At 64.2% G+C, this 24,973-nt stretch overlaps 2 protein-coding genes across 2 annotated transcripts; both read right to left on the bottom strand.

The window, feature by feature from the left end:
- Positions 1-260: 260 nt before the first annotated feature.
- Positions 261-9,439, bottom strand: GLI1 (GLI family zinc finger 1). The gene is made up of 11 exons (XM_021542484.2): positions 9,335-9,439; positions 9,150-9,227; positions 8,746-8,941; positions 8,422-8,572; positions 7,112-7,213; positions 6,870-7,010; positions 5,935-6,084; positions 4,210-4,374; positions 3,677-3,925; positions 3,040-3,319; positions 261-2,452 (listed from the first exon to the last, which is right to left on the bottom strand). The coding sequence occupies exons 1-11, from the start codon at positions 9,429-9,431 to the stop codon at positions 261-263; spliced, it is 3,801 nt and encodes a 1,266-aa protein (XP_021398159.2). The 5' UTR covers positions 9,432-9,439.
- A 12,186-nt stretch (positions 9,440-21,625) lies between these two features.
- Positions 21,626-24,185, bottom strand: LOC110477097 (inhibin beta C chain-like). The gene is made up of 2 exons (XM_021542524.1): positions 23,885-24,185; positions 21,626-23,362 (listed from the first exon to the last, which is right to left on the bottom strand). The coding sequence occupies exons 1-2, from the start codon at positions 24,183-24,185 to the stop codon at positions 22,611-22,613; spliced, it is 1,053 nt and encodes a 350-aa protein (XP_021398199.1). The 3' UTR covers positions 21,626-22,610.
- Between the last annotated feature and the right edge of the window lie 788 nt (positions 24,186-24,973).

The raw sequence follows: 24,973 nt of genomic DNA, 5'->3' as shown, positions 1-24,973 counted from the left end.
AGCGGGGCGAGCGGGGTGAGCTCCGAGGCGCCCAGTAAAACCAGTTCCCCACGCCAGAGTCACCTGGAGGCTTGGGGCTGTGCCTGGGACCCCTCCTGGACGAGGGTGACGCTCAGAGACTGGAGAAGGGGGGGGCTCCGGGGGTGTTCCCCCTTCCCCCCGGGCACAAACCTGGGTGTGGGAAGGATTCCCACCTCTGCCCAACACTCTGGGACCCACCCCTGGCACAGAGGTGCCCACCTGATGGCAGGTACCCCCCGTTAGGACAGCGAGTCGAGGAAGTGGCTCTCCCCTGCCAACGTGCTCAGCATGGAGCTCATGTCCCCCACTGCCATGTTGGCACCCCCAGACGAGGGCAGCAGGAGCCCCCCGGTCGGGCCGGGGGGTCCGGGCAGTGCTGTGGGGGTCTCCACGTCCTCCACAATGGCAGCGAAGTCAAGGTGCGTGTTCTCCAGGTCCAGCGAGTCCAAGCTGTTGGCCACCTGCTCCCCCGAGTCCAGGTAGTAGCAGGAGGTGCCCTTGGGTCCCTCTGCGCCGTAGTGCCCGCTCCCCCCGCAGCTCGCTGCCCCCTGGCCCAGCAGCTTGTGCCCACCTTTGCCCCCCTGCCCATGCGGGCCCTGGCCTGGGTAGTACAGGGGGAGGTTCCCGGACCCCTCGGGCACGGGGCGGGCGGGGGGCAAGCGCGGCAGGCGCCGGGCACCACCGTCCACCCCATCGTAGCCGTGCCCCGGCTGTGCCAGGCTGCTCGGGTAGCTCAGGCTGGGTTGGTGAGCCGGTGGTTTCGGGCCACCTGGAGGGTGCGGGATCATCTCGGGGTTGAAGCAGGGCGGGCTCAGGAGGTGCTGGGGCTCTGCCAGGCTCTGCAGATGATCTGGTTTGGGTTGGTAGCTGCAGTACCTGGGGCTGAGGTACGGCGGGGCTGGCACGGCCTGGCACTGCCCGGGCTCGTTGCCCAGCCCCACGCCTGCCACGCTGCCCTTGGAGTGGGGCTGCTCCCCCCACATCAGCGCCTGCTGCGCCTCCACGTAGTTCCGGACCATCACCTCTTTGGTCTGCAGGGTGGGGGTCGGGGCTCTGCGGGCGCCCGGGCTGGCCATGCCCATGTACCCGCCCGGCGCGGGTCCCACGGGGGGAAACCCGCCCGGCCCCACGTCCACGGCGTGGCCGAAGGCAGCGGGGGACGCCGGGGGCCCGGCCAGCTTGGCACCGGGGCAGGGAGCAAGTGCTGGGCTCGGCGCTGGGTACCGCTGCTCGGATTTGATCTGCAGCCGGTTAAACCGATGCCCCCCGGAAAATTCTTGGTCCTGGCATGAGCTCACCAGTTTGGGATGCTGCCCGCAGGCGCTGGGATGGGGGTACTCCATGTTTTGGTGGGGACAGTGCGGCCCGGGCATGGCGGGAGCTGCAGCAGCCACACTTTGCCTGGAGCTCATCCCCAGCGGGCCCTGGGGGGATCCATCCCAGGGCTCCGGCACAGCCCCGTTCCCAGCAGGCAAACTGGGGAAGCGCTGGTTCATCTGGCACTGCGGCAGGGAGAACTCCAGCCCCTCCTCCATGTCCCCGTGCGTCCCCACCATGGTCCGCTGAGCACCGTAGATGCCACCCTGCAGCTCCACACCGGTGCCCTGGCACGGGAAGCTTTCCTCGGGGTAGCTCAGGTACTGATCCATGTCCAGCAGGCCGGATTCGGGGCCGGGGCCCCCCATGCTCTCCAAGAAGACGTTCTCGGTGATGCTGGGGGGCCGTGGGGAGAAGCCGTGGCGCTGCAGGTTGGCCTCGGAGCCGCCCAGGGGCTGCAGCGCCGTCCTGCCCACGCCTGGCACGCTCACGTTGCCCACGCTCTTAAACCGCTGCACCCTGGGCACGGCCGGAGGCTTGGCCACCGTCCGGGCAGGGTCGCTTGCCCGTCTCACGCCGTGCCGGGGCACCAGCTGAGCAGGGACGCCACCCGGGTAGCCGGGGTGGTCGTTGGAGCTGTGCCTTCTCAACAAGCCGTTGGCGACGCAGCGCGGCCCGGCGGGCGCGGGGTAGCCCCCGGGCACACCGCCGTGGCCGCCGGGCAGCGGGGTCGGCGGTGGGCCGCCGGTGGCCGCGGCGTATTTGGCCTTGAGGCGGTACCGCTGTGCCGGGGTGAGGCTGCCCACCCCCGGCAGCCCCCCGCACACGTCGCCGGAGCGCCGCGACTCGTCTGGAGAGGTGGCATCGAAGCCGTCCGCCGGGCACGTCCCGCCGGGCACCGCTCCGGCCTCGCCGCTCGGGCACGGCCCGGCCAGGTACGGCAACACCAGGGACGAGCGGCGGCTGACGGTGTAGGCAGAGCTGACGGTGCTGGTGCCGCTGCTCCGGCGCTCGCCCGGCGCCACCAAGCCCAGCTCTGCCGCCGACAGCTCGGCGATGCGCCGGTGCGAGGCTGGGGGTGGCACCGGGACACCGGGCACCTCCCCGGGCAGGCCTGAGGGAGAGAAGGAGGAGTTAGCCCGGAACACAGAGTGGCACTTCAGAGCAGGGACAGGAGCCACCTCCAGAGCTGGGATGTGTCTGTTCCGTGGTTAGAGCCCGTGAGGACAGGGAGCAGGTGGCAACAGATTAGCAGAAGTTGAATTCGTTTGGAAAAATCACGGAATCATGGAATGGTTTGGCTTTGGAGGGATCCTAAAAACCACCCATGTCCCACGGGCAGGGACACTTTCCACTAGAGAGGTTGCTCCAGTCTGGCCTTGGATGCTTCCAGCTTCTCTGGTCACCCCTGCCAGGGCCTCCCCATCCTCCCGGGGAAGAATTCCTTCCAATACCCCACCTAACCCTGCCCTCTTCTCCAACGTGAAGCCATTCTGCCTGGTCCTGGCACTCCAGACCCTTGTCCAAAATCCCTCTCCAGTTCTCCTGGAACCCCTTTAGGGCTCTAACATTTCCCCAGATTTTGGGGTCCACTTCCAACCCCAGCAAGGCATGGAAACCTCTGGCTGCCAACCCGACCTGTGCACACGCTTCCCACAGGCCAGGCCCCACAACCCACGGGGAGAGGCACCCCGATCTCACCGGCTCCGGGGATGGGTGGCAGGTTCAGGCCCTTGGAAGCCGCTGGTTTCCTCAGCTGCTTCAGCTTGTCGATGCGAAGGTTTTCCAGTTTGTGGAGGGCCATGAGCCCCGAGGTGCCCATGGGCTCCCCGGGCACCACGTCCTCCAGAGTGGACAGGTCCTCGTAGCTGCCGCCGGCGTTTCCTGCCATCTCCACGCCGCTGTCGTTGTTGGTGGTGCTGCCCAGGGGCGAGTGGTCGCTGCTGCACGAGGACTGCCCACCTGGGCTGGGCTGCGGCTTCTGGGGAGAACCAGAGCACGGCCATGGCAAAGGTGGTCAAGCACCCAGGACACACTTGGAGTCATCATGAAGGTTGGAAAAGCCTCTGAGATCCAACTATTAACCCAACACCGCTGTGTTCACCGCTAAACCACGTCCCCAAGTGCCACACCCCGGAGTTTTTAGGACACTTCACCAGGGACGGTGATTCCATAGCACAGCCCATTCCAGTGCCTGACAACAAAGAAATTTTCCCAAATATCCAACCCAAGCCTCTCCTGGAACAGCTTGAGGCTGTTTTCTCCTGTCCTATCACTTGGGGATGCCCTCCCACCGCCAAACCCTCCCTCCTTCCTCCGTTACCCCCGCAGTCCTCACCAAGGCCAGCTCGGGCACCAGGAGCTTCCCATCGTCCTTCCGAGCCTCGCCGGGGCCGTTTGCATCCTTCTCCTGCTTCATGTCCGGGGGGGCACTGGGGGTGGGCAGTGCCCGGCCCGGCCCCACGTCCCCTCGGTGCTTTTTGGTGACGTGGGCGTCGGGGCCGTGCACGGTCTTGACGTGTTTCCGCAGGGAGCTGGGGTCCGTGTAGCGCTTGGTGCAGCCGGGAATCTTGCACACGTACGGCTTCTGCCCCGGAAAACGGCGGGCACGGAGGAGGGAGGCTGTCAGCCCCAGCTACAGCCCCCTCCTCAAAAGGAAAGCCCCCCGGGCAGCAGAGAGCTGAGGGTGGCATGAAAGCGGGCGAGTCCCCGTGGAGGGCGCACGGTGAGCTCAGGGAGGCAGAGGAAGGAGGGAGATGAAGGAGACATTTAAAGCAGGAAAAGAGGGCGTTGGGGCACACAGGGAGGTGAGGAGCCCTCAGGGGACGGGAATGATCCGGGAGCCCACCGGGAGCCCTGCCGGGGCCATACCTCGTTGGAGTGGGTGCGGTTTTGGTGCTTGGCGCGGTCGGAGGCGTTGGAGAAGGCTTTGTTGCAGCCCTCGTGCTCACACACGTAGGGTTTCTCGCCCGTGTGCGAGCGCAGGTGGGTCTTGAGGTTCTCCAGGCGGGAATAGGCCTTGTTACATCCCTCAAACTGGGGCAGAGCAGGTGGGACGTGTCACACGCCATCACCAGGACTTGGACCACGTCATTCCGTGTCATCCCGTGTCATCCCGCATCATGCCAATGTCATGCCACGTGATCCCACGTGATCCCAACATCATCCCACCTCATCCCACATCATCCCAGCGTCCTCCCAACATCATCCCGCATCATCCCACATCATCCCACATCATGCCAACGTCATCCCACGTCATCCCAACGTCATCCCAACGTCGTCCCACGTCATCCCACATCATCCAAATGTCATCCCAACGTCATCCCACACCATCCCACATCATCCCACCTCATCCCACGCCATCCCAACGTCGTCCCACGTCATCCCACGTCATGCCAACATCATCCCACGTCATCTCACACCATCCCACATCATCCCAATGTCATCCCACGTCATCCCACATCATCCCACCTCTTCCCACGCCATCCCAACGTCACCCACTGTCATCCCACGTCATCCCACGTCCCGTCTGCCAGGGACCCACATCTCACCTCCCAGCACACCCGCCCTGCTCAGTGCACCCTCACACTGTGGCACAGCCCTTCACCCTGGCGTTGTTCTGTGCCACCTCCTTCTGTCCCTGCCCATGGCAGCCCCGCGGGGAAAGCCCAAACCGGGACTGCCAGCAACACCCAGCTCCCCATCCTGATTTCATTCAGGAGCACATTCCAACATTCCAAAGCACGGGACAGCACTGGGGCCATGAGACTCTGGGTTTAGATGGGATGTTGGGAAGAAATTCCTCCCTGTGAGGGTGGGCAGGCCCTGGCACAGGGTGCCCAGAGCAGCTGGGGCTGCCCCATCCCTGGCAGTGCCCAAGTCCAGGCTGGATGGGGTTTGGAGCAGCCTGGGACAGTGGAAGGTGCCCCTGGCCATGGCAGGGGGTGGGATGGGATGAGTTTAAGGTGCCTCTAACCCAAAAAGTTCCATGAGCCCCATGCCTGTACCCACCTGTGCCCACCCCCTGCTGCCACCCGGGCTCCAGCTGCCACATTTGCGTGGGAAATGGATTTTTAAAAAAATTCTTAAAGCTTGGCAGAAGGCTCATGTAGTGGGTATTTGTATGCAAACTTTGAGACAGGAAATGCTGACTTAAAAATGTTATACAATAGGATGGACATTGTTGAGAGAGAAATTAAACTAGAAATAAGTTTTAAAGGGTGGTCTTGTAAATAAGACTGGATACTTTGGAGAAATAGAACTATGAAAGATGCATTGTAGTAGGACTTAGGAGGGGTAATTTTAGATGATTAGTTTTAAAGTATTTGTAGTCTGGTGTAGTAAAAGCTGATAGGCCAAGAAATGCTTATGGTGTATTATAATTAAGAAATAATTAGCTTCAGATTGTGATGGTGCGAATTATAACGTTATAATGCTCACAAGACTGAAAACAGAATAAAAGTTTTTAAAACGCCTCTCAGTTACCCCACTCTAAATCAAAAAAAGAGCATAACCCGACCCACCTGACCCCGTCTCACGCTCTCCCCTGTCCCCAATCGTTCCCCCAGGACTTTGGGGGAGTTTTCGGCGTCTCACCGTGCACTTGTGAGGCTTCTCGCCCGTGTGGCGCCGCATGTGCACCACCAGCATGTACTGAGCCTTGAAGGGCCGCTGCTCCCGCGAGCACGCGGCCCAGTGGCACACGAACTCCTTCTTCTCCCCGTGGATGTGCTCGTTGTTGATGTGCTGCGGAGGGAGAGCAGCGTCACTGGCGGCACCGGGGAGGGGGACAAGGGACAGGGAGGTGCAGGAATGTCGTGGGAGAAAGGGGGTGGAGGGGTTGGGGTGGCAGAATGGGACAGGAGAGACTGGGATGGGAGAAAGGGATACAGGAGAGATTGGGATGGGAGAAAGGGATAAAAGAGAGATTGGGATGAGAAAAAAGGGATACAGGAGAAACTGGAATGGGAGAAAGGGATACAGGAGAGATTGGGATGGGAGAAAGAGATAAAAGAGAGATTGGGATGGGAGAAAGGGATAAAAGCAAGATTGGGATGGGAGAAAGGGACATGGACAGACTGGGATGGGAGAAGGGATACAGGAGAAACTGGGATGGGAGAAAGGACATGGAGGGACTGGGATGGCAGGTGGAGACACCAGAGTTTGGGGGAGAACAGGTCAGGTGGTGTTTGCAGGAGGCAGAGAACGCAGGGGATGTTTGAGGGATACTCTGGGAGGTCCAAGAGCAGCCAGAGCGGCCAAGGTAGTCCAAAGGATGGTCAGGGAGATACAGGACACTTGGAGGAAGGAAAGCTGGAGCAAAGGAGGAAGTCTGGAAGCACCAGTGGCTGAGGAGAACTGGGGGATGCACATCCCTCCCTTCCCAGGAGGGAACTTCCAGCAGCATGGTGAGTTCCCAGGGCGGGTGGATGGGACCTGGGAGGAGGAATCACGAGCTGATCCAGGGGGATGCTGCCCAGAGCCTGGGGGCAGATTTTGGGGTGGGAACACCTTGGCGGCCCCTGACTCACGTGCACCAGCTGCTCCTGTGTGTCGAACTCCTTGGCACAGCCGTCCCAGTAGCAGTTGGTCTCATACACAGCCTCACACTCGGGTTTGCCATCCTCCTTCTCCAGCTCTTCCCGAACGTCCAGCATGCCCAGCAAGGGGTCCTGGGGGGGCAGGGAGAGCTGGGCACTCCCAGGTGGGACCCCACGGGACTGGTGCTGGGACTGGGGGCATGGGAGAGGGGATCTGATGGCCTGGGATGTACCTGGGTGCCTGTGGATGCCGGGCTGGAGATGTCGCCCTCAGATCTCTCCTCTGGGAATTTGGCGCTCAGGGGGCTGCTCAGGCTCCACTCCAGCTTCAGCTGCTGCCGGGCAGTGGGAGAAGTGGGAAGCAGTGAGCAGGGAGATGGGCACCGGGACAGGACTAACATGGATGCACAGCTCACATGGAACCCCACTCACATGGAACCCCACTCACAGGGATCCCCACTCACATGGAACCCCACTCACATGGAACCCCACTCACATGGAACCCCACTCACAGGGATCCCCACTCACATGGAACGCCACTCACAGGGATCCCCACTCACATGGAACCCCACTCACAGGGATCCCCACTCACATGGAACCCCACTCACAGGGATCCCCACTCACATGGAACGCCACTCACAGGGATCTCCTCTCACACAGACCCACAGCTCCCAGGGATCCCTGTCACACAAACCCCTCTGACACAGACCCACAGCTCCCAGGGCTCCATTTCACACAAATCCCTCTGACACAGACCCACAGCTCCCAGGGATCCATTTCACACAAATCCCTCTGACACAGACCCACAGCTCCCAGGGCTCCATTTCACACAAATCCCTCTCACACAGACCCACAGCTCCCAGGGATCCATTCTCACACAGACCCACAGCTCCCAGGGATCCCTGTCACACAAACCCCTCTGACACAGACCCACAGCTCCCAGGGATCCATTCTCACTCAGATCACACTCAGAATGATCCCCTCTCACAGGGATCCCTCTCTCACAGGGATTCTCCTCCCAGGGATCCATTCTCACACAAATCCCTCTGACACAGACCCACAGCTCCCAGGGATCCCTGTCACACAAACCCCTCTCACACAGACCCACAGCTCCCAGGGATCCATTTCACACAAATCCTTCTGACACAGACCCACAGCTCCCAGGGATCCATTCTCACACAAACCCCTCTCACACAGACCCACAGCTCCCAGGGATCCCTGTCACACAAACCCCCTCTGACACAGACCCACAGCTCCCAGGGATCCCTGTCACACAAACCCCTCTCACACAGACCCACAGCTCCCAGGGCTCCATTCTCACACAGACCCACAGCTCCCAGGGATCCCTGTCACACAAACCCCTCTCACACAGACCCACAGCTCCCAGGGCTCCATTTCACACAAATCCCTCTGACACAGACCCACAGCTCCCAGGGCTCCATTCTCACACAGACCCACAGCTCCCAGGGATCCATTCTCACACAAATCCCTCTGACACAGACCCACAGCTCCCAGGGCTCCCCCTCCCAGGGTTCCCCCATACCTGGCAGTGTTTCAGGGCCCCACGAGTGGGTGCCTGGTGCAGCAGCCCCGGCCGCGTGGGCAGCTCGTGGGTGCTGCAGGGTGGGGGAGGCGTGTACAGGTGGCCTTGGCCCTTCTGCTGCCCAGGCGGGCTCTGGTACCCCAGGGACGGGCTGTGGAGAGCAGAGCCACCAGCAGGTGACACCGTCAGGAGACAAGGGTGAGCTCTGCCCCTTCCCACCGTCCCACCCTGCTCCCGGCTCTCCCAGCACTCCCCAAGGTGGGAACGGGCGCTCAGCTCCCAGCCAGGCTCCCAGGTGCCAGGGGGCTGAGGGCAGGTGCCCACCTGATGGTGCTGATGGAGAGGTGGCCGTAGGAGCCGCCGGAGGAGGCACAGCGGGAGTTGATGAAGGCGACCAGGGAGTTAGGGGAGGTGCGGATCACGGTCTGCAGGTCGATGCTGGAGTCGGACAGAGGGGAGATGGACAGTGCCCGCTTCTTCCCCAGCTTTCCTGCACCACGGGGCGTAGAGAACCGGGAGCCTGGGGGGGGTGGGGGGGCAGAGCAGGGGGCACTGCCCTCAGCAAGGTCCTGGGGTGCTGGAGCCAGCCCAAAGACTCACAGCTGGTGTTTGGAGGCTGCAGGAGTGCCCCGAGTGTGCCAGCTCACTTTGGATTTGGAACAGAGAGATGCTTAACCCCCTCTACGGAATCCCTCCTGCCCCACGGGCCCCCAAAACCGGACACTCACCATCAGCGGGGTGTTCAGCTCCTGGTGCCAGCCCATACCCACGGTGGCCAGGCTGATGGCACACGGGGAAATCAAGCCCTGCAGGAAGGAGGACAGGTGAGTTGGGTGTGGGACAGGGACCCCCGGAACACCCCTGACCTCGGGGGGGGGTGGATCCGGATCCTGGAGCCCCCCCCATGACCCACCTGGTGGTCCCGGGGCGGCGGGGGCTGGCCCGTGGGGTGGGTGCAGGCAGCAGTACTCGCTGTAGCCGGCGGCCTGGGGTCCCGCGGGGTCGAACATGTCGCGGTGGGGCCCGGGGGTGTCTCAGGGGCACATCGGGGGGGCGGCGGGGCCCGGGGGGCGGCGGGGCCCGGGGGGCGGCGGGGCTCGGGGGGCGGCGGGGCGGGGTCGGGTTTGGCCGCCAGGGGGCGCCGCAGCACGCGGGACCCCGATCGGCGGGACTGCAGCGAACCTGAAATCGGGGAGATTTGGGGATTTTGGGAAGAAATTCCTCCCCGTGAGGGCGGGGAGGCCCTGGCACAGGGTGTCCAGAGAAGCTGGGGCTGCCCCTGGAACGCTAGAAGTGTCCAAGGTCAGGTTGGACGGGGCTTGGAGCAAGCTGGGAGAGTGGAAGGTGTCCTTGCCTATGGTGAGGTGTTGGAAGGTGATTTTAAGGTTCCTTCAAACCCAAACCATTCAGGGATTCTGGGATTCTATGAATGGAAAAGCGAAGCACAGCCGGAACCACTCCCGGGCCAAGGACCAGAACTGGCTCCCTACTCCTCCCTTCCCAGGGATTCTCCAGCATTTGCAGGTCCCACCCAGCCCTGCTTTGCCCGTGGGTCCCCACCCTGCCCGCGGGTCCCCACCCTGCCCTGTCCCACCCACGCATCGCGCCCCTGCCACGGGGCTCAGCCCAGCCCACCGTCGATCCCTGCCTGTGGGGTCCTGCCCTGAGCCTGGTCCCACCCCCACACGGGGCCACCATTCTGCCCCGAATCCGCCCCAAACCCCTGGTCACCATCCTGTCCCCCCACTCCGTTCCCACTCACAGCCCTTGTCCTGTCCCCCAGCTCCATCTTCACTCAGGGCCACCATCCTGCACCCATCCATTCCCACCCCCCGGTCCCTGTCCTGCCCCAAGACCCCGAGGGCTGACACCAAGGACAGGAGCACGAGAAGCCACCACAGACTGGGTGGCGCTGGGAACAAGGGCTCCTTCCCCCTCAGCTTCCCTCTTTGAAACGCGGGGAATCGCCCCAAACAAGGGGTCTGGGGGAGTGGGAGCCCCTCACCCCGCTGGGAAAAGCGCGGGGTTGCGTTTGGAGCCGGGGGGGCTCGGGGGGCAGCAATTCTTCCGCATGAGTTGCCCCTTTGAAAGCTCGTCTAGGGGCTTTGTGAGAGTGTCAGGCAGGAAGAATGAGGGGGGGGAGCAGCGGGGCAGGCAGAGGGGAGGGGGCTGCCCAGGAAGGTGCTGGAACTGGGGGGGAAAGGGGAAAGAGAGACGAGGAGGAAGCGGGGGGCAGAGGGCAGAGAAGGGGGCTCTCACCTGGCCCCTGGGCCTGCGTCCCGCAGCAGATTTTGGGGATTAGCCCCGGGGAAACCTCGCACCTGCCCTCACCCTGCCAGGGCTAACCAGGTCTGCAAGCCCCTCCCCGTAAGTTCGTGGGGTTGTGGGGTGACCCCAGCCCCCCAGCCCTCTGTGCACGCTGCTGCTCAGGTGTGTGTGCAGCACAAATGCGAACAGGGATGCGTGATCCAACTCACCAGAGAGGTGCACGTGTTTAGATGAAAAATGCTCAAAACCTGACAAAAAACTCACATAATATGCATCCACATACAAACTTTTAGAAAACAAAAATATTAACTATGAAATAACACGGAATAAGACAAACATTGTTAAAAGAGAAATAAAACTAGAAACAAGTTTCAAATGCTTAAAAACGCATTATAAGCCAAGAAACGTTTATCATGCATTGTAATTAAGAAATAACTTCTGATTGCGATGCTGTGAATTATAACATCTGTATTGTCTCACACTTCACGTGAGACTGAAAATGGAATAAAAGGTTTTAAAACACCCCTCTGGGTCAGAGAAGAGCACAGCCTGACAAATGTGCACCTGGGAGGGGATGGGGGTTGGGGCTCAGCAAACCCCCACCTCCCCCTCCCCACAACCATCACCTGAGACCCCCGGTTGTCCTGGTGACCATCGGCCCTGTCCCCCTGCTCTGGGCTGTCCCTGCAGGTTCACACACCTGCAGTGACCTCGTGCAGTCCCAGAGCACAGCCACGGCCACGGGAACACCCACGGGGCTGAACACCCACGGCACGGGGACAGTCACAGCAGGGAGAGATCTCACAGCTCACCCTGCTCCACCAGCACAGACACCTTCCCACAGCTCCAAACCCCCTCCAAACTGACCCGGGACATTTCCAGCCTTTCACCCGTGTGCCCAGGGTGTCACTGCACACGCGGGTATAGCACAGCTCATGCTGTCCCCACCTCAGCACCCCCTATTTTCACAGCACCTCCCTGCCCGGGGCTGTGCCCCCTTCTCTGCCCCTCCAGCACCCACCCTGTGCCAGCCCTGGGGGGCTCTGGGCCCCAGTGATGGTCCCGCTGTGCTGAGGCAGCTGGGTGAAGTGGGGAGGGGTTTGATGAGCAGGCCCAGCCTGGCAAGGTGGGTGCCAGGTGGGTGCCAGGTGGGTGACAGGTGGCATTTCCCCCAATCCCCCACATCCTCAGAGCATCAGCCCACGACGAGGGGCGGCTACGCAACGCCAACCCCAAAACCACCGGGCCGAGCCACAGGATGCTCTCCCCAGCCCATGGGGTCCACAGGGGCTCCCCAAACCACGGTGGCCCCCCGAGCCGAGGGGGCCGGGAGCGCTGGGAAGCCACGGGAAGCAATGGGAACCAGCCGGCGTCTCGCCCACCGCCGCGCTCGCCTCCCCCGCCGGCCGCACACCGCCGCGGCCCACCCAAGTCGCAGCCTTTGGGCATAAATTTGAGAGCCAGGCGCAGGCGGGATGAGGGGAATCTTCCCTCGCTCTCCTCCTGCCAAGAAACTCAAACTGAAACACATTCCTGCTCCTCTCTGCCAAGAAAACCAGGAGCGCAGCCAGCGGCGGGAGCTCTCGGAGCAGGGCTGGCTCCAGACGCCGAAACGCGGCGCGGGAGGGCATCAGGGCTGGCCGCCCCCTCCCCCCCCAGCTCCTCGCCTTTTATTTCCTGCAAACACATCTAAAATCTGTCATCTGGCTCCAGTTTCCTGAGGACACTGGGGAACGGGGCCGGGGGAAGAGGGGAGGAGATGGAGGGGAAGGCAGAGACGGAAAGGGGACGGAGGGAGCCTGTGGGGTGGGACGGTGGGATGGTGACACCGAGGGGTGGTGGGGCAGAGCTGGTGGGAAGGTGGGAGACAGACGTGGGCGCTGACAACCCCGGGAGACCGGAAGAGGAGGAGGAGGAGGAGGAGGAGGAGGAGGAGGAGGAGGAGGAGGAAGAAAAGGATGCAATTCCCCCCCTCCAGCACCCCACCATGGGGCAGACCCCCACCGCAGCTCCCCACCGCACCCTGGACGGGACAGACGCCCCCACGACACTGCAGACCCCCCCCTTCCTGTTCCCACGGACACGCAGAACGCTCCCACTCCCCTCCAGCCCGCAGTGGGTGCAGCGGGGCGGCTCCCACCCCACCCAGCCCCCGGGGGTGCCCGGGGGTGCCCGGGGGTGCCCGGGGGTGCCGGTGCCCCCGGGCCCGGCAGGGTTAACCTCCCCGGAGCCCCACTGCGGAGGAATGCGATGTCAGGGCTGGATTAGCCCCGCGGTCCCGCAGCCCGGCCGCGCCGAGCTGTGTGTGGCACGATCCATCAGCCGCCGGCGCAGCCCCCGGCGTGGGGGGCCGGGAGGGCCCGGGGGGGCTGCGTGCGTGGGGCGGCCGCGCTGCCCGTGTGAACACGCGTGTTTTCTGCGCGGCTGCATGTGCGCGAGGGGATTTGGGTGTACGGGGGAGTGGTTTTTGGGGACGATGTCAGGATGGTGATGCCGGTGGGTGCTGGGAGCAGAGAAACCCCAAAATCGAGGGGTGGTGGGAGCAGAGACACCCCAAATCTGATGGGTGGTGGGAGCAGAGACACCCCAAAATCGAGGAGTGGTGGGAGAAGAGATACCCCAAAATCAAGAAGTGGTGGGAGCAGAGACACCCCAAATCTGATGGGAGGTGGGAGCAGAGACATCCCAAAACTGATGGGTGATGGGAGCAGAGACACCCCAAAATCGAGGAATGGTGGGAGCAGAGACACCCCAAACCTGGTGGGAGATGGAGCTGGGATGGTGGGAAGGAGGGAGGAGGCAGATGCAGCCCCTGGGGACGCAGGGACACAGGGATGCGTGTCCGTGTGCTCGTGTCTCACACACGTGTGGGATGTGCACGATGTGGGGAGCTGCAGCACCTGATGGGGGGCCCGGTCACCCCAAATCCTCACTCAGGGAGGAGCGAGGGAGGGACAGAGCAGAGAGAACAGGCAGGCAGAGGGAAGGGTGGCGTGGTGTGACGGGACCACGGTGGGGACACACCCCAGAAGATCCCTGCGCACCCTTGTATCAGGAGAGCCAGGTCTGCACTGGGGTGGGCAAACCCCTGAGCCCACCACAGGCACCCCAACACCCCGAACCCACCCAACCTTAACCCGACCCTAAACCTGGGCTGCAAATCTCCTGCCTGGCAGGGAGCTGGTGCCAGCAGCAGTCCGGGGACACATCCCAGCTGCCGGCCAGGGCTGGGTCTGGCAGGGTCGCTCCCATCCTCCCTCGTGCTGCACGGCCGCAGCGAAGAGCTGCAGAATCCCCACGGGACAAACACCTTTTGAGCCCCAGGAGCTCAGGCCGAGCTGGGAAGTGCTTCCCCTGACCCCACATCTTTCTGGACCCTTCCTGCAGCAGAAGCGACGTGTGGAAGCCCCAGGCAGCCCCCCTCGTTTAGGGCCAGCCCCAGCTAATCTGCCCAGGAGCGCGGCTCCACAAAGCACATCGCTTCAGGTTCAGGGGGTCTGAAAGGGGACGACTCAGGGTCATGATCCTGTGCTGGTGGGGGCTGCCGAGCTCGTTCCAAGGTGGTCCCTGGCCTGGAAAAGCTGAGGCGAGGAAGAACCAGCTTAACACTGGGGACAGGAGAGGTTTGCGCTGGTGTGGAGGGAAAGGAGCAGACACATCACTGCCAGGACAGACTGGGGACATCCCAGACTCCATCCTCCCTCTCCCAGACCCGTGATCCATCCTCATTCCCCACCCAATCCCCAAATTCTTCTCTGCCATTTGCACGGAAATCCCTCCCCAGCCCACCCACCCCTCCAGGTGTCCCCCAGCACCCCAGCGCCACATCTCAGGGGACAAAACCATCTACCCCTCTCTCCCACGTGCACCCACACCCACCCGGGGCCGTGCACTGACACGTCTCTGGACGTGTTAACACACGCTGACACACGTGTGCTTCGGGGGAGGAAAGGCAGGCAGCCGGGGCTGCGTATCCAGGGCAGGGATAACCCACGGAGCGGGCTGCAGGCTCCCTGGAAAGAAGGGATTCCCAGCCCTGCAGCACAGCCGAGCTGCTCAGGAAGCCGTGGCAGGCCAGGCAGGGGTGGGGGGGCTCCATAGGTGGTCCCCAGGCAGGCGGGAGACCCTCGCTGCACGTTGTTTGCTTTGGCCCCCTACCCCCCAAATCACTCCCCTAAAGCCACATCCCTGGCCCACACCTTCGCCAGGCTGGAGGCTGGGTGGGGGCAAGGTTTTGGGGTGGAGGTGAGAGGGGCACACACATGGCAGCAGCTGCTGTAAGGAATTTTTATGCTTCCCTCTTCCTCCCCGGCGCTGGAGGGAAGCAACAACACGGAACATGTGGGACCCATAAAAGCCCAGCTCTGAGTCACGGCTGTGGGAGCCCCTGGCAGGCACCACTCCCTCCTGTGGCATCAAAAATCGTCCCATCCCAGCTGGACAGGCTGGGGACATCCTGACATCCCGAGGGATTGAAGGTCAGACATGGCAAAGTGGCCAAATCCATCCTCTCACTGCAGCCCGCTCCTACCCCAAGCTCCCCATCCCGCAGGATTCCCCCGAGGAGGGAGCAGGAGGATGTGCAGGACCCGCTAAAGGATGGGAAACACAACAGGAATCCCCTTAATTTGTGGAATTACCTCTGAGCAGGAGCACTCTTGGGGATTTAGGGAGTTTATTGGGACAGGAGACCCTTCTGCCTGCTGTGAGGTGGAGGTGTGAGTGTGCTCAGGCTGTTCCCAAAATCCCCAGCTGTGATTTTCCTGCTGGGATACGTTTGTCTCTCCTGAAGTATCTGGCAGGAGTGGTGGTGGTGGTTTGTTCCTTGGCTGGAGACTTGCTCTGTCCCCACACAGAAACTCCATCCCCTCGAGGATGTCCCCTGCCATCCCAGGGCCACCAGCCAGAGCTCTGCTTCCATAAATCCTGGCCAGGAGTTGGTCAGTGGGGTTCTACCACCTGCAAACATCTCCCCAACCTCTCCCTGGATGCAGCAGAGCTGCAACCCGACTCTATTTTGCTACTGGTTCCCTCTTTAATTCTATTTTATCAGCTGTTCAACCCTGCCTTGTCCTGCAGCTTCCCAAGGTTTGGATGTGCCATTAGGATTGGGGTGAGCTCTCTGTGGTGCTGTAGGAACCCTCCAGTCACACCATGGACCAGGCAGTCCAAGCCCTGGCCATCAACAGGGGACAACAAAAAATCCCGCCTGGATTTCGCTGGGATCCTACGAAATCCAAAAATCCTGCCTGGGAGTGGCATCCAGACACTTCTTGAAGTGTGCACACGTGAACATGTGCATGGTGTGTGTAGGACAGGATGTCCCCAAGAGTGTCCCAGGTGCCCTGGGTGAAGGACAGGATGTCTCCAAGAGTGTCCCAGTGCCCTGGGTGAAGGACAGGATGTCCCCAGGAGTGTCCCAGGTGCAGTGAGTGAAGGACAGGATGTCCCCAAGAGTGTCCCAGGTGCCCTGGGTGAGGGCCCTCATTTCTTCCACCTCCTGCCCTTGGAATCACGGAGTCATTAAGGTTGGAAAAGAACTCCAAGATTGTCAAATCCAAGCTTAACCCGGCATTGACACGCCAACCAGCAGCCCGCGTCCCCAAGTGCCACATCCACACGAGTTTTGAAGAATTCCTGGGATGATCAATCCAGCACTGGCAGTCTGTGCCAGTGTCTGATCACCCTTCCAGCGAAGGAATTTTCCCTGATATCCGACCTGAACCTGCCGTGCCGCAGCTTCCCAGGTTCTGGCCGGCGAGGCACGGATCCCACCCGGAGCCCGAGCTCCCCGCCCGCCGCTCCGCGGCCCGTCCCGCCCGGCCGGCGTCACAAGGTGTCCGTGCTGACTCACTCCGCGATGGAAACTTCTCTGCTCCAGGGAGATCCTCGCAGCCCAGCCAGCTCCAGCACGGAGTTTATTCCACCACCTCCCACCACAGCAGCCTTGGGGGCCCGGAGACGCTCTTGGTTTTGGGATGGAAAAGACCCTGGAGGATGGGGGAGATCAGGATTCCTCCCCAAGCGACCAGACCCTGTCCAGCACAGAGGCAGCCTCTGCCTCAGCTGGACGCAGCAGGAAAATTGGAAAGCTTTCCTAGGTCTGGATTTGTGAAGAAACTTCATCCAGCTGCTTCCTCCTCCCTTCCCCCAAAACTCAGTGCCCACCCGCATCCATCAGCTCAGGTTTGGCACACGCCGAAAAGCAGGAGGAAAGTCCTGGAATCCGGGTGTTCATCAGCATCTGCCAGGTCCCCAAATCACTTCCAGGGCCGGGAGCAGGACCCCAGCTGTGGCTGGAGTCTGCAGTAGATTCCCAGTCCCCAAACACAGCATTGGAATGCCACAGCCACTCCTCAGCCGCCTTCTCTCCGTCCTCACCATCCTCCCAGGAGAGGCTGCAGCCCTCGGGCCGCCAGCGCAGGGCTGGGTGCCCCCCAAAATTCCACAGCCATCGCTCGGCTCCGTCCTCCCCATCCTCTCCATCCCCATCCTCTCGGGAGAGGCGCAGCCTCCGCGCCGTTCCCGCAGCGCCGAGTGCCATCACACGGCCTGGCAGGACATCAGGGGGCCGGGAGCACCCATTATCCCCGTGCCAACCCCTCGGAGCCGTGCCAGGGCCCCGGGAACAGCGGGTGCTGCCGGTGGGCTCCGGCGCTGGGGCCATCCCCGTGCCCTGCCGCAGCTCCAGGGTGCGGAGGCCCACGGGGAGGGTGCTGGAGCCCTGCGGACGCCGCGGCCGGGGGGATGCGAGGCTCGGGGTGGCCGGGGGGCTGGCAGGGTGCGTGGCACAGCTGGCACAGCCCCTCGGGACAGTCCTGCGGCTGCTGCGTCACCGCGGCCGCGACAGCAACTTTCACTCGGTTGCTGCTCCCAGTCCAACACCCCCAACCCAGGCAGAGCCGGCAGCACCCAGCAGCACCCAGCAGCACCCAGCAACACCCAGTAGCACCCAGCAGTCCTCAGAGCCCCCCAGCTCCGAACCAGCCTCTCCCTTCCGCGAGCTGCGGGCGGCTCCACCGGCCCGGTGCGGCCGTCCCAGCCCACCCACACACCGACCCGATCTCCCACCCACCGGGCGCTCAAAGCGCGGCGGGAGCGTGCGGACGTGGGCGGGAGCACGAGGGGACGTGACGGGGCACGCGTGGGTCTGATCCCCTCTGCCCGCCCCGCGTGGCCGGTCCCCCCACGCCGGGAGCCCCGGTGGAAGTCCCGGTCCCCCCGAGGAGCCCACGGGACGGCCCGAAGAGGGATCGGCGCCATCCCGGGAGAGAGGATCCCGCGGCCCGGACCCGCCCGACGGCTCCTACCTCCGGGGGGGCTCCGAGCGGCCCCGGGTGGGCCGGCGGCTCCGGCGGCTCCGTGTCCCCCGTTCCCCCGGTGGCGTTGGCGGCGGTTCGGTCTGGGAGAGAAGCGGCACATCCAGGGGGGGACGGCGGCGGCCGGGATGGGGCGGGACGGGACGGGACGGGACGGCGCCCCCCGCACTTCCCCGGCCCGCCCCGGGCGCCCGGAGTAAGTTACCGGAGCCCCGCGGGGGCGGCGGATCCCGGCGGGTCCCGCTCCGCCAACTGCGGCGGCGGCGGCGCCGATCGCGCTCGGGACGGAGACCCCGGCCGGGAGCGGCGGCCCCGAAAACCCGGGATGGATCCGGGACACGCACGGCCCCGCGCCCGCGCGCACCCCCCACGCGCGCACCGCTGCCGCTCGCTCACGGCCGGCAGAACCCCGCGCGTGTCCGTGGGCTGCCCAGCGGGTCCCGCACACCCTCGGATCCCGCACACGGGGCCCCGCGCGTTGCGCGGGCACGCGGCGGCACACACGCACAGAGGTGGGGACACGCGTGGCCGCCCCTGCGCGCGGGCACGGGGCGAGGTAGAGGGCGCGTGTGTTGTGTGCGGGACCCCTGGGCGCACGCAGTGGTGCCCACTCGCGTGGGGGATCACGAGTGAACGTGTAAGCACGCGTATGGCGCACACGTGCGTGCAAGCGTGGGCACAGCCCTCGCAGGAGTACACGCGGGGGACACAGCCCACGCGCTCGTGGGGGGGACATTTTCCGGTCCACCCACACGGACACGCGGGGGGCACAGCCCACGGACACTCAGGGGGGCACGGCCACCAGCCCACGACCGCGCCGGGGGCACAGCCCCGTTACACGCACGCGTGGTGGGCACAGCCCACGCACACGCGGGGGATCCAGCACACGCACAGGGGGGGCATGGGCCACGCAAAGGCCCCGGGGGTCACAGCCCCGAACCCACGGACACGCGGGTGCCACAGCCGGTTTACACGCACAAACGGGACACAGCCCGCACACAAACACACGCGGGGCCCACGGACACGTGGGGAGAACGCCCTGCAGCCCACGGACACGCACACGCAGGAGGCACAGCAGGGGAGACAACAACCATCCCACAAACACTCAAGGGGCAAAGACCACGCACATGCCACACCCACGCGAAGGGACACAGCCCACGCACACGCGCGGCCACACTCCCAGCCCCTAACCCTAACCCCGACCCAAAATTACAAATATTTACATGGAATAAATATCGCCCGTTCTGTCCCGCACACGCGGGGAACGCAGCACTCAGGGGGCACAGCCACGCACCGGGGGGAAAAGGTCACACCCTGCAGCCCACGCACGCTCGTGGGACCCCTCCCGCAGCCCGGGGGTCCCGGCCGGTCCCGCGCGGGGTCGCGGCCGCACCGGGCGGAGCGCACGGGAGCGCAGCGCCCCCTGGTGGCGGCGGGCGGGCCCGTCGCGCTCCCCGCGCCGGTGCCGCCCGGGACCGGGGCGAGCCCCGAGGGCTCCGCGCACCCGCCGACCCCGGAGCCGCTTACCGGGACTGCCCCGCCAGAGCTCTGCTGTCCTCGGCATTAGCCTGTCCCCTGTCCCCCGGTGTCATCGCGCACCGGAGGCGGCTTCAGGTCGTCGTGGTGTCACCGCTCCGGGACCCCCCAGGGCAGAGGAGCAGCACGGGGACGGCAATGAGCGGATTTCAGGACCCATGAGAGGATTTCGGGACCCGTGAGAGGATTTCGGCACCCCTCAGCTCCCAGCCGTGGCCTGCAGAATCCATTCTCCGCCTCAGTTTCCCTCCCCACTTGTCCCCGTCTGAGATCAGCTCCTCCCCTGCTGCCCCCTCACCACAGCGGGGGTGAGGAGGGGTCTCTGCTGCCCGACGAGCCCCAGCACACAGGGGAGGTGACAACACCTGCGGGGTCAACCCCTTCTTCTGGCAGGAGAGGGAAACAGCCAGCGGGGTCCTGGGGTGCCCCCAGATTTTGCCATGGCTCTATCCCACCACAGCAGCCCCAGGCAGGGCCCAGGGGGTGGGCACAGGTGAGGGGTGGGCACAGGTGAGGGGGTGAGGCGGGGGAGGGGGTGGTGCAGGTGAGGGACTGCCTCCATCCCTGTTTTGTAACGGCCATAAGCGGCTCAGCAGCTTTGCCCCTGCCATGAGTGTGACCCTGGATAAGCTGCTCGGGGTCCGGGGACTTGTCCCGAGCCCACCTCCCGCTCCTCAGGGAACCATCTCCGCACCGTGAGACCGTCCCAGGCCCCTTCTGCCAGCAGCTCCCAGCCCCTGGGTGGAACCAGCACCCGGGCAGCCCCTCGGAGCCGCTGCCAACCACCACAGCCCGACCCCGCCACGTCCCCCACCTCGGGAATAATCCCACTCTCCTGTTTGGGAAAGTCAAAGCAGCTCAGAGCAGGGCCAGCTGATCCCCCAGATTAGGGATTTAGCGGTGCCACCACGGCCAGCTCAGCACCTCGGTGCGGGGGCAGCGTGTCAGTGTGTCAGTGAGTCAGCACACGGAGCGCACGCAGGTGGACAGCCCCCTCCACGCACTCCGCGGGGAAAACAAAGGCAAACTTCCCTTGCTGGCGACAGAAAACGCATTTCTGCTGGCTCGGTGCGGCGCTGCACGGGGCTGGATGCGCTCCGTGCCGCTTTGGGAGGGGAGCAGGGCGGCTCTACCGGCACCACGCACATCCCCGGAGGTTCAGCTCCCAGCGTGTGCACGGCAGCACGTGCCCCCGGGACACGGACCGGGGCCGTGCGAGCGCCCAGGAGGCTGAGCCATCGTGCCGTGCCTTTTACCCGCTGCAGGGATATTTTGGGAGCACGGCGGTGGCCGCGGTGCCCCGGGTGTCAGGGGGATGCCCGCTGCGCTGGCTGATGAAAGCTGCCCTTTGGTCGCTGGCAGGCCCAAGCTGGGAAATCAAGGAGGTTTGTCCCCAGATAAAACAGCCCCGAAGTGAGCTTTGAGCGGGCGCTTGCGCAACGGGGAGCCGGCTCCGCGTGTGGGATCTCAGCGGGATGAGAAGGGGGCACTGCCTCCCGCTCCAGGAGCATCCCACCCCAAATCCCACGGGGGAGACGCCCCATCACCCACCAGACCGCGATGGGGCTGAGACTGGGATCGCTGGGGGGTGTTCAGGGGAGCACATGAGGGGGACTGGGGAGGTGGGACACGGTCAGGGGCTTTGCAGAGGGGGACAGGATTTGGGGCTGGGCTGTGGCTCAGCATTTGCAATCAGCCCCCCAGAGGCAGAGTGACCAGAGCTCCATTTGGGATTGCTCCAGGTGGAAAGCAGCATCTCCCCGTTGGGTGATGCCTCCCAGCACCTGCCCTGCTGGGACACAGCTTTGATGCTCCCACTGCTCCCTCTCCAGTCCCCAGTGAGGTGGCACCTGGTTCCCAGCCCCTGTGTGATTCCTGGGAACCTCATTTTTAGGCAGAACCTTTTGAGCACACCAGGAGCCCCTCAAACCCCACAGCTCCCAGTGTGGCAGCGCCATGCAGCTCCCACACTATCCCAGCCCCAGTGCCTGAGGGATCTGGGCACTTCTGGCCAAGCAAGACCCTCTCCCTCTCCCCATCCATGCAGGTGGTCCCAGGAAAAAGCAGCCAGAGCCTGGATCTTGCATTTCCACCCATTTATTTGGGAAGCCGCACCAAAATGTTGTGTAATAAATTAAAGCAGAGGCCATGTGGGTGCATGAGGAAGGGGAAGGCAGAGTGGGATCTTCGGCAGAGAGGATGGAGCACCAGGGAATCCCAACAGCTGCAGGAACTGAAAGTAGGAATAGCTGCAAAACCAGTGGCACAAACCAAATCTGTACCTTGAGTGTGATCTTGAAGGTAAAGTTTGAGGCAGACCTCCCCTTATGGAGGCACCAGGCTGGAGGAGACGCAGCCGGGGGTGGGAGCAAGGGAGGAAAACACAAACCCAGGAAAAGGGGAAGCACACAGGACCTGGAAGCTTGGTCCTCACAGCTCTGTGCCCTACAGGGATCAGAGAACTTTGTCCTGTCTCTGCTGTTTTGGGGTTCTTGATGAAGTCATACCCTTCATCCTCCTCTCTCAGGCCTGTTATTTGTGCCCCATTCTGTCTGTTCCCAAAATCAGGCCTGAACTGGGTGCAGGAAGGTTTGTTCCAGAAGGGAAACAAGAGGGTCTGCCTCGTCCTGCAGATCCTCACGTGGAGGAAGCAGGTCCGTTTCTGCATCTCACCCTGCCCCCAAGGAAGCCAGGTCCCAACCCCTTGTCAGACACTGAATGTGAACCGAGGAGGGTTCACTCCACACCAGAGGGGAGCAGAGCACCAGGAATGTGGGACCAGCTTGGGACCAGTGCAGGCAGGGATGCCCAGAGTCATCAACACCCACAGCCCAGCTTGGGCAGCCTAATGTGGCCTTGGCTCTGTCCCGTATGTCCCCAAAGCCCCCTGCTCCAGGCTCTCTCTGGAGATTCCCTGCTCCCCCTGACGAGACCCTCCCTGTCCCAACCTTTGCAAAGGGGTCCACCGAGGGCTGACTCCAGCTCACGGAGCTCTCCAGCTCCCTCCCCCTTCACCAGCAGCACGGTCCTGGAGAAGGGGTGGGTCCCACCGCAGCTCCCCCAGCCCTAACTACAGCCACAAGCATCAACAATCATGTCGGGAATGTCAGTCTTGACAATATTGCTGTTGCGGTCGAAGTAGAGGACGGAGAGCGGGCGGCGCCGAGTGGGCACGCAGCAGGAATGCCCCGAGGCCTGGATGTTGTTGGCTTTGACGAGGTTGAAGACGGCGGTGTGGAAGGAAGAGGCCATGCCAGGGCTGCCAGCCACGTGCAGAGGGCACTGGCCCACACAGTAGTTTATTTGGTAGCCCTCGGGCTTGATGATCCAGTCGTTCCAACCAATGTCACGGAAGTCCACGTAGTAATCCTTGCGGCAGCAGAGGTTGGAGTTCTGGCTGCAGCGGAGGCTGCGCTTGGCCACGTGGTGTTCGGGCTCCCTCACCTTCACCTTGGCCACCAGGAAGGGCTGGTGGGACCAGCTGGCGTTGACCTGCGCCAGGACATCGCCCCCATCCCCGCGGCTCTCCAGTTCCAGCCGCAGGGTCCGGCTCTGCCCCCCGAAGAAGCTCTGCAGGGCGGGCAGGAGGGGGAAGGAGCGCCAGCCGCTGCCCGTCGTGCTCAGCTGCCTCTCCCCCAGCAGCGTGAGGTTGCCCCCCGCCACAGCCCCGCCTTCACCGGCCAGGAAGATCCTCAGGGTGAAGTTGGCCCGGGGCACTCGCAGGTAGAGCCAGAGCTGCGCCTGCAGGATGCGAATGTCCTGGTCCTGCGCCTGGCTGAACTGGAATTGCAGCCCCAAACTGGAGGGAGATGTGAGATCTGAGGGGAGAAAGGGATGAGGAGGTGAGCGCTGAGGGATGCTCGCCGGCCACCCAGCGGGTCCGGGCTTCCAGCTTTGTGTGTCCTCCACCCTGCCCTGGGAAAGCAGCCTCCGGCAGAAGGGGAGCCTGCTCCAGCTCTCACCTGGCCCTTCTTCTCACGGGGTGAGGCTGCAAAGGGCTTCCAGCCCCCCAAGCCAACCCTGCAGCTCCCAACTCTAATTACTCAGGAGTCCCAGGCACCCCCCGTGGGACCCTCATATTTTGGGGGGACCGGCATTGCAGCCCGGCAGGAGCAGGAGAAGGACCACCTCCCCCTCCCGGGCTGAGCCCTCGAGCAGCATCAGCACCGATGCGCGACGGGCGCGGGACTCCCGAGCCACGCACAGCCCGCGTGGCTCCGGTGCCCGCACCCCGCGGGGCGGCGCGTCCCTGGGGGTCCCCGAGGCTCGGGACACGGACCCCTCGTCCCGGGGCTCACCGGGTCCTCCCGCGTCCCGTCGGGGACCGCGCACCCACCGACCTGTCTCCGCGAAACTGATGATCTCGTAGCTCTGCTCCTCCTCCTCCTCCTCCCCGGTAACTCCGGGGCTCCGGCGGGCGCCTCCCGCCTGCAGCCGCCGCAGGGCGCGGGTCACGGCGGCGCGGGGCACAGCGTGGGCGAGCCGCGGCCGCTCGCGGAGCCGCAGCTTTTCCAGCAGCTGCTTCTTGGCCACCTCCTCCAGCAGCCGCCGCTCCGCGCCCGCCGGGCACGACGGGCAGCGCGGCTCGGCCGCCGCGCACAGAACCACGGCCAGCAGCAGCCACGGGCCCCGCGCCGCCATCCGCGCCCACCGGCCAGCACGGGCTGAGCACCGGGAGCGGCGCGGACGGGGCGGGACCGGCACCGGCACCGAGGGACCGGCACAGACCGCGCGGGAGCGGCGTGACGGGACCGCGTCGATGGCACGGGAGGGGCGCCCGGAGCAGCGCCGACGGGACGGGAGCGGCACCGGGAGCGGCACCGGGAGCCGTGCGGCGCGGCCTGCTTTGGGCACCTGCGGCCGGGGGCGGTCCCGCCGCCCCCCCGCCCCCCGCCATTGGCCACCGCACCGGCCTGTCCCGTCCCGTCGGGGATTACCGGGATTAGCACCCCACCCCCGCCTCGCCGCGGGGTGGGGGGGGCGGTGAGCAGCCCCCCACCCTCCCCCGTTCCCGGTCCTCGCCAAGCGCCGGGGAGGAGCCCCACGGGGGACCGAGCAGCGGCTCCCGCCGTGCCCGCGTGGGTTGAACACGCGTGAGGGGTGCGGGTCATACAGGGGAAGTTCACGCGGGTGTGCGCAAAGAGCGGAAGGTGCGGAGCTGTGGGCGAGCGGCTCTGCCTGCGGGGCACCCTGGCATCTGCCCACGGGGAAGAGAAACCCCGGGCAGCCCCACAACGGGCAGCGGGATTCTCCAAAACCGTCAGGGAGCGAGGGCTGGGGTAAATCCTGGCCAGTGGAGGAGCCCCAGCACCGGAGCAGGCAGCAGGAGGGATCCCAGCTCCGCTGCCTATCCATGGATGCCGCAGACCTGCCGCAGCCTGGGCACTGCCCCCCGGCCACCCTCGAGCGATCCGGGCAGGGACAGTCCT

The sequence above is a fragment of the Lonchura striata genome, chromosome 27 (assembly GCF_046129695.1).
Source record: "Lonchura striata isolate bLonStr1 chromosome 27, bLonStr1.mat, whole genome shotgun sequence".
Lineage (NCBI taxonomy): Eukaryota > Metazoa > Chordata > Aves > Passeriformes > Estrildidae > Lonchura > Lonchura striata.
Note: the sequence above shows the minus strand (reverse complement) of the source record. Positions and strands in the feature narration are given on the sequence as shown.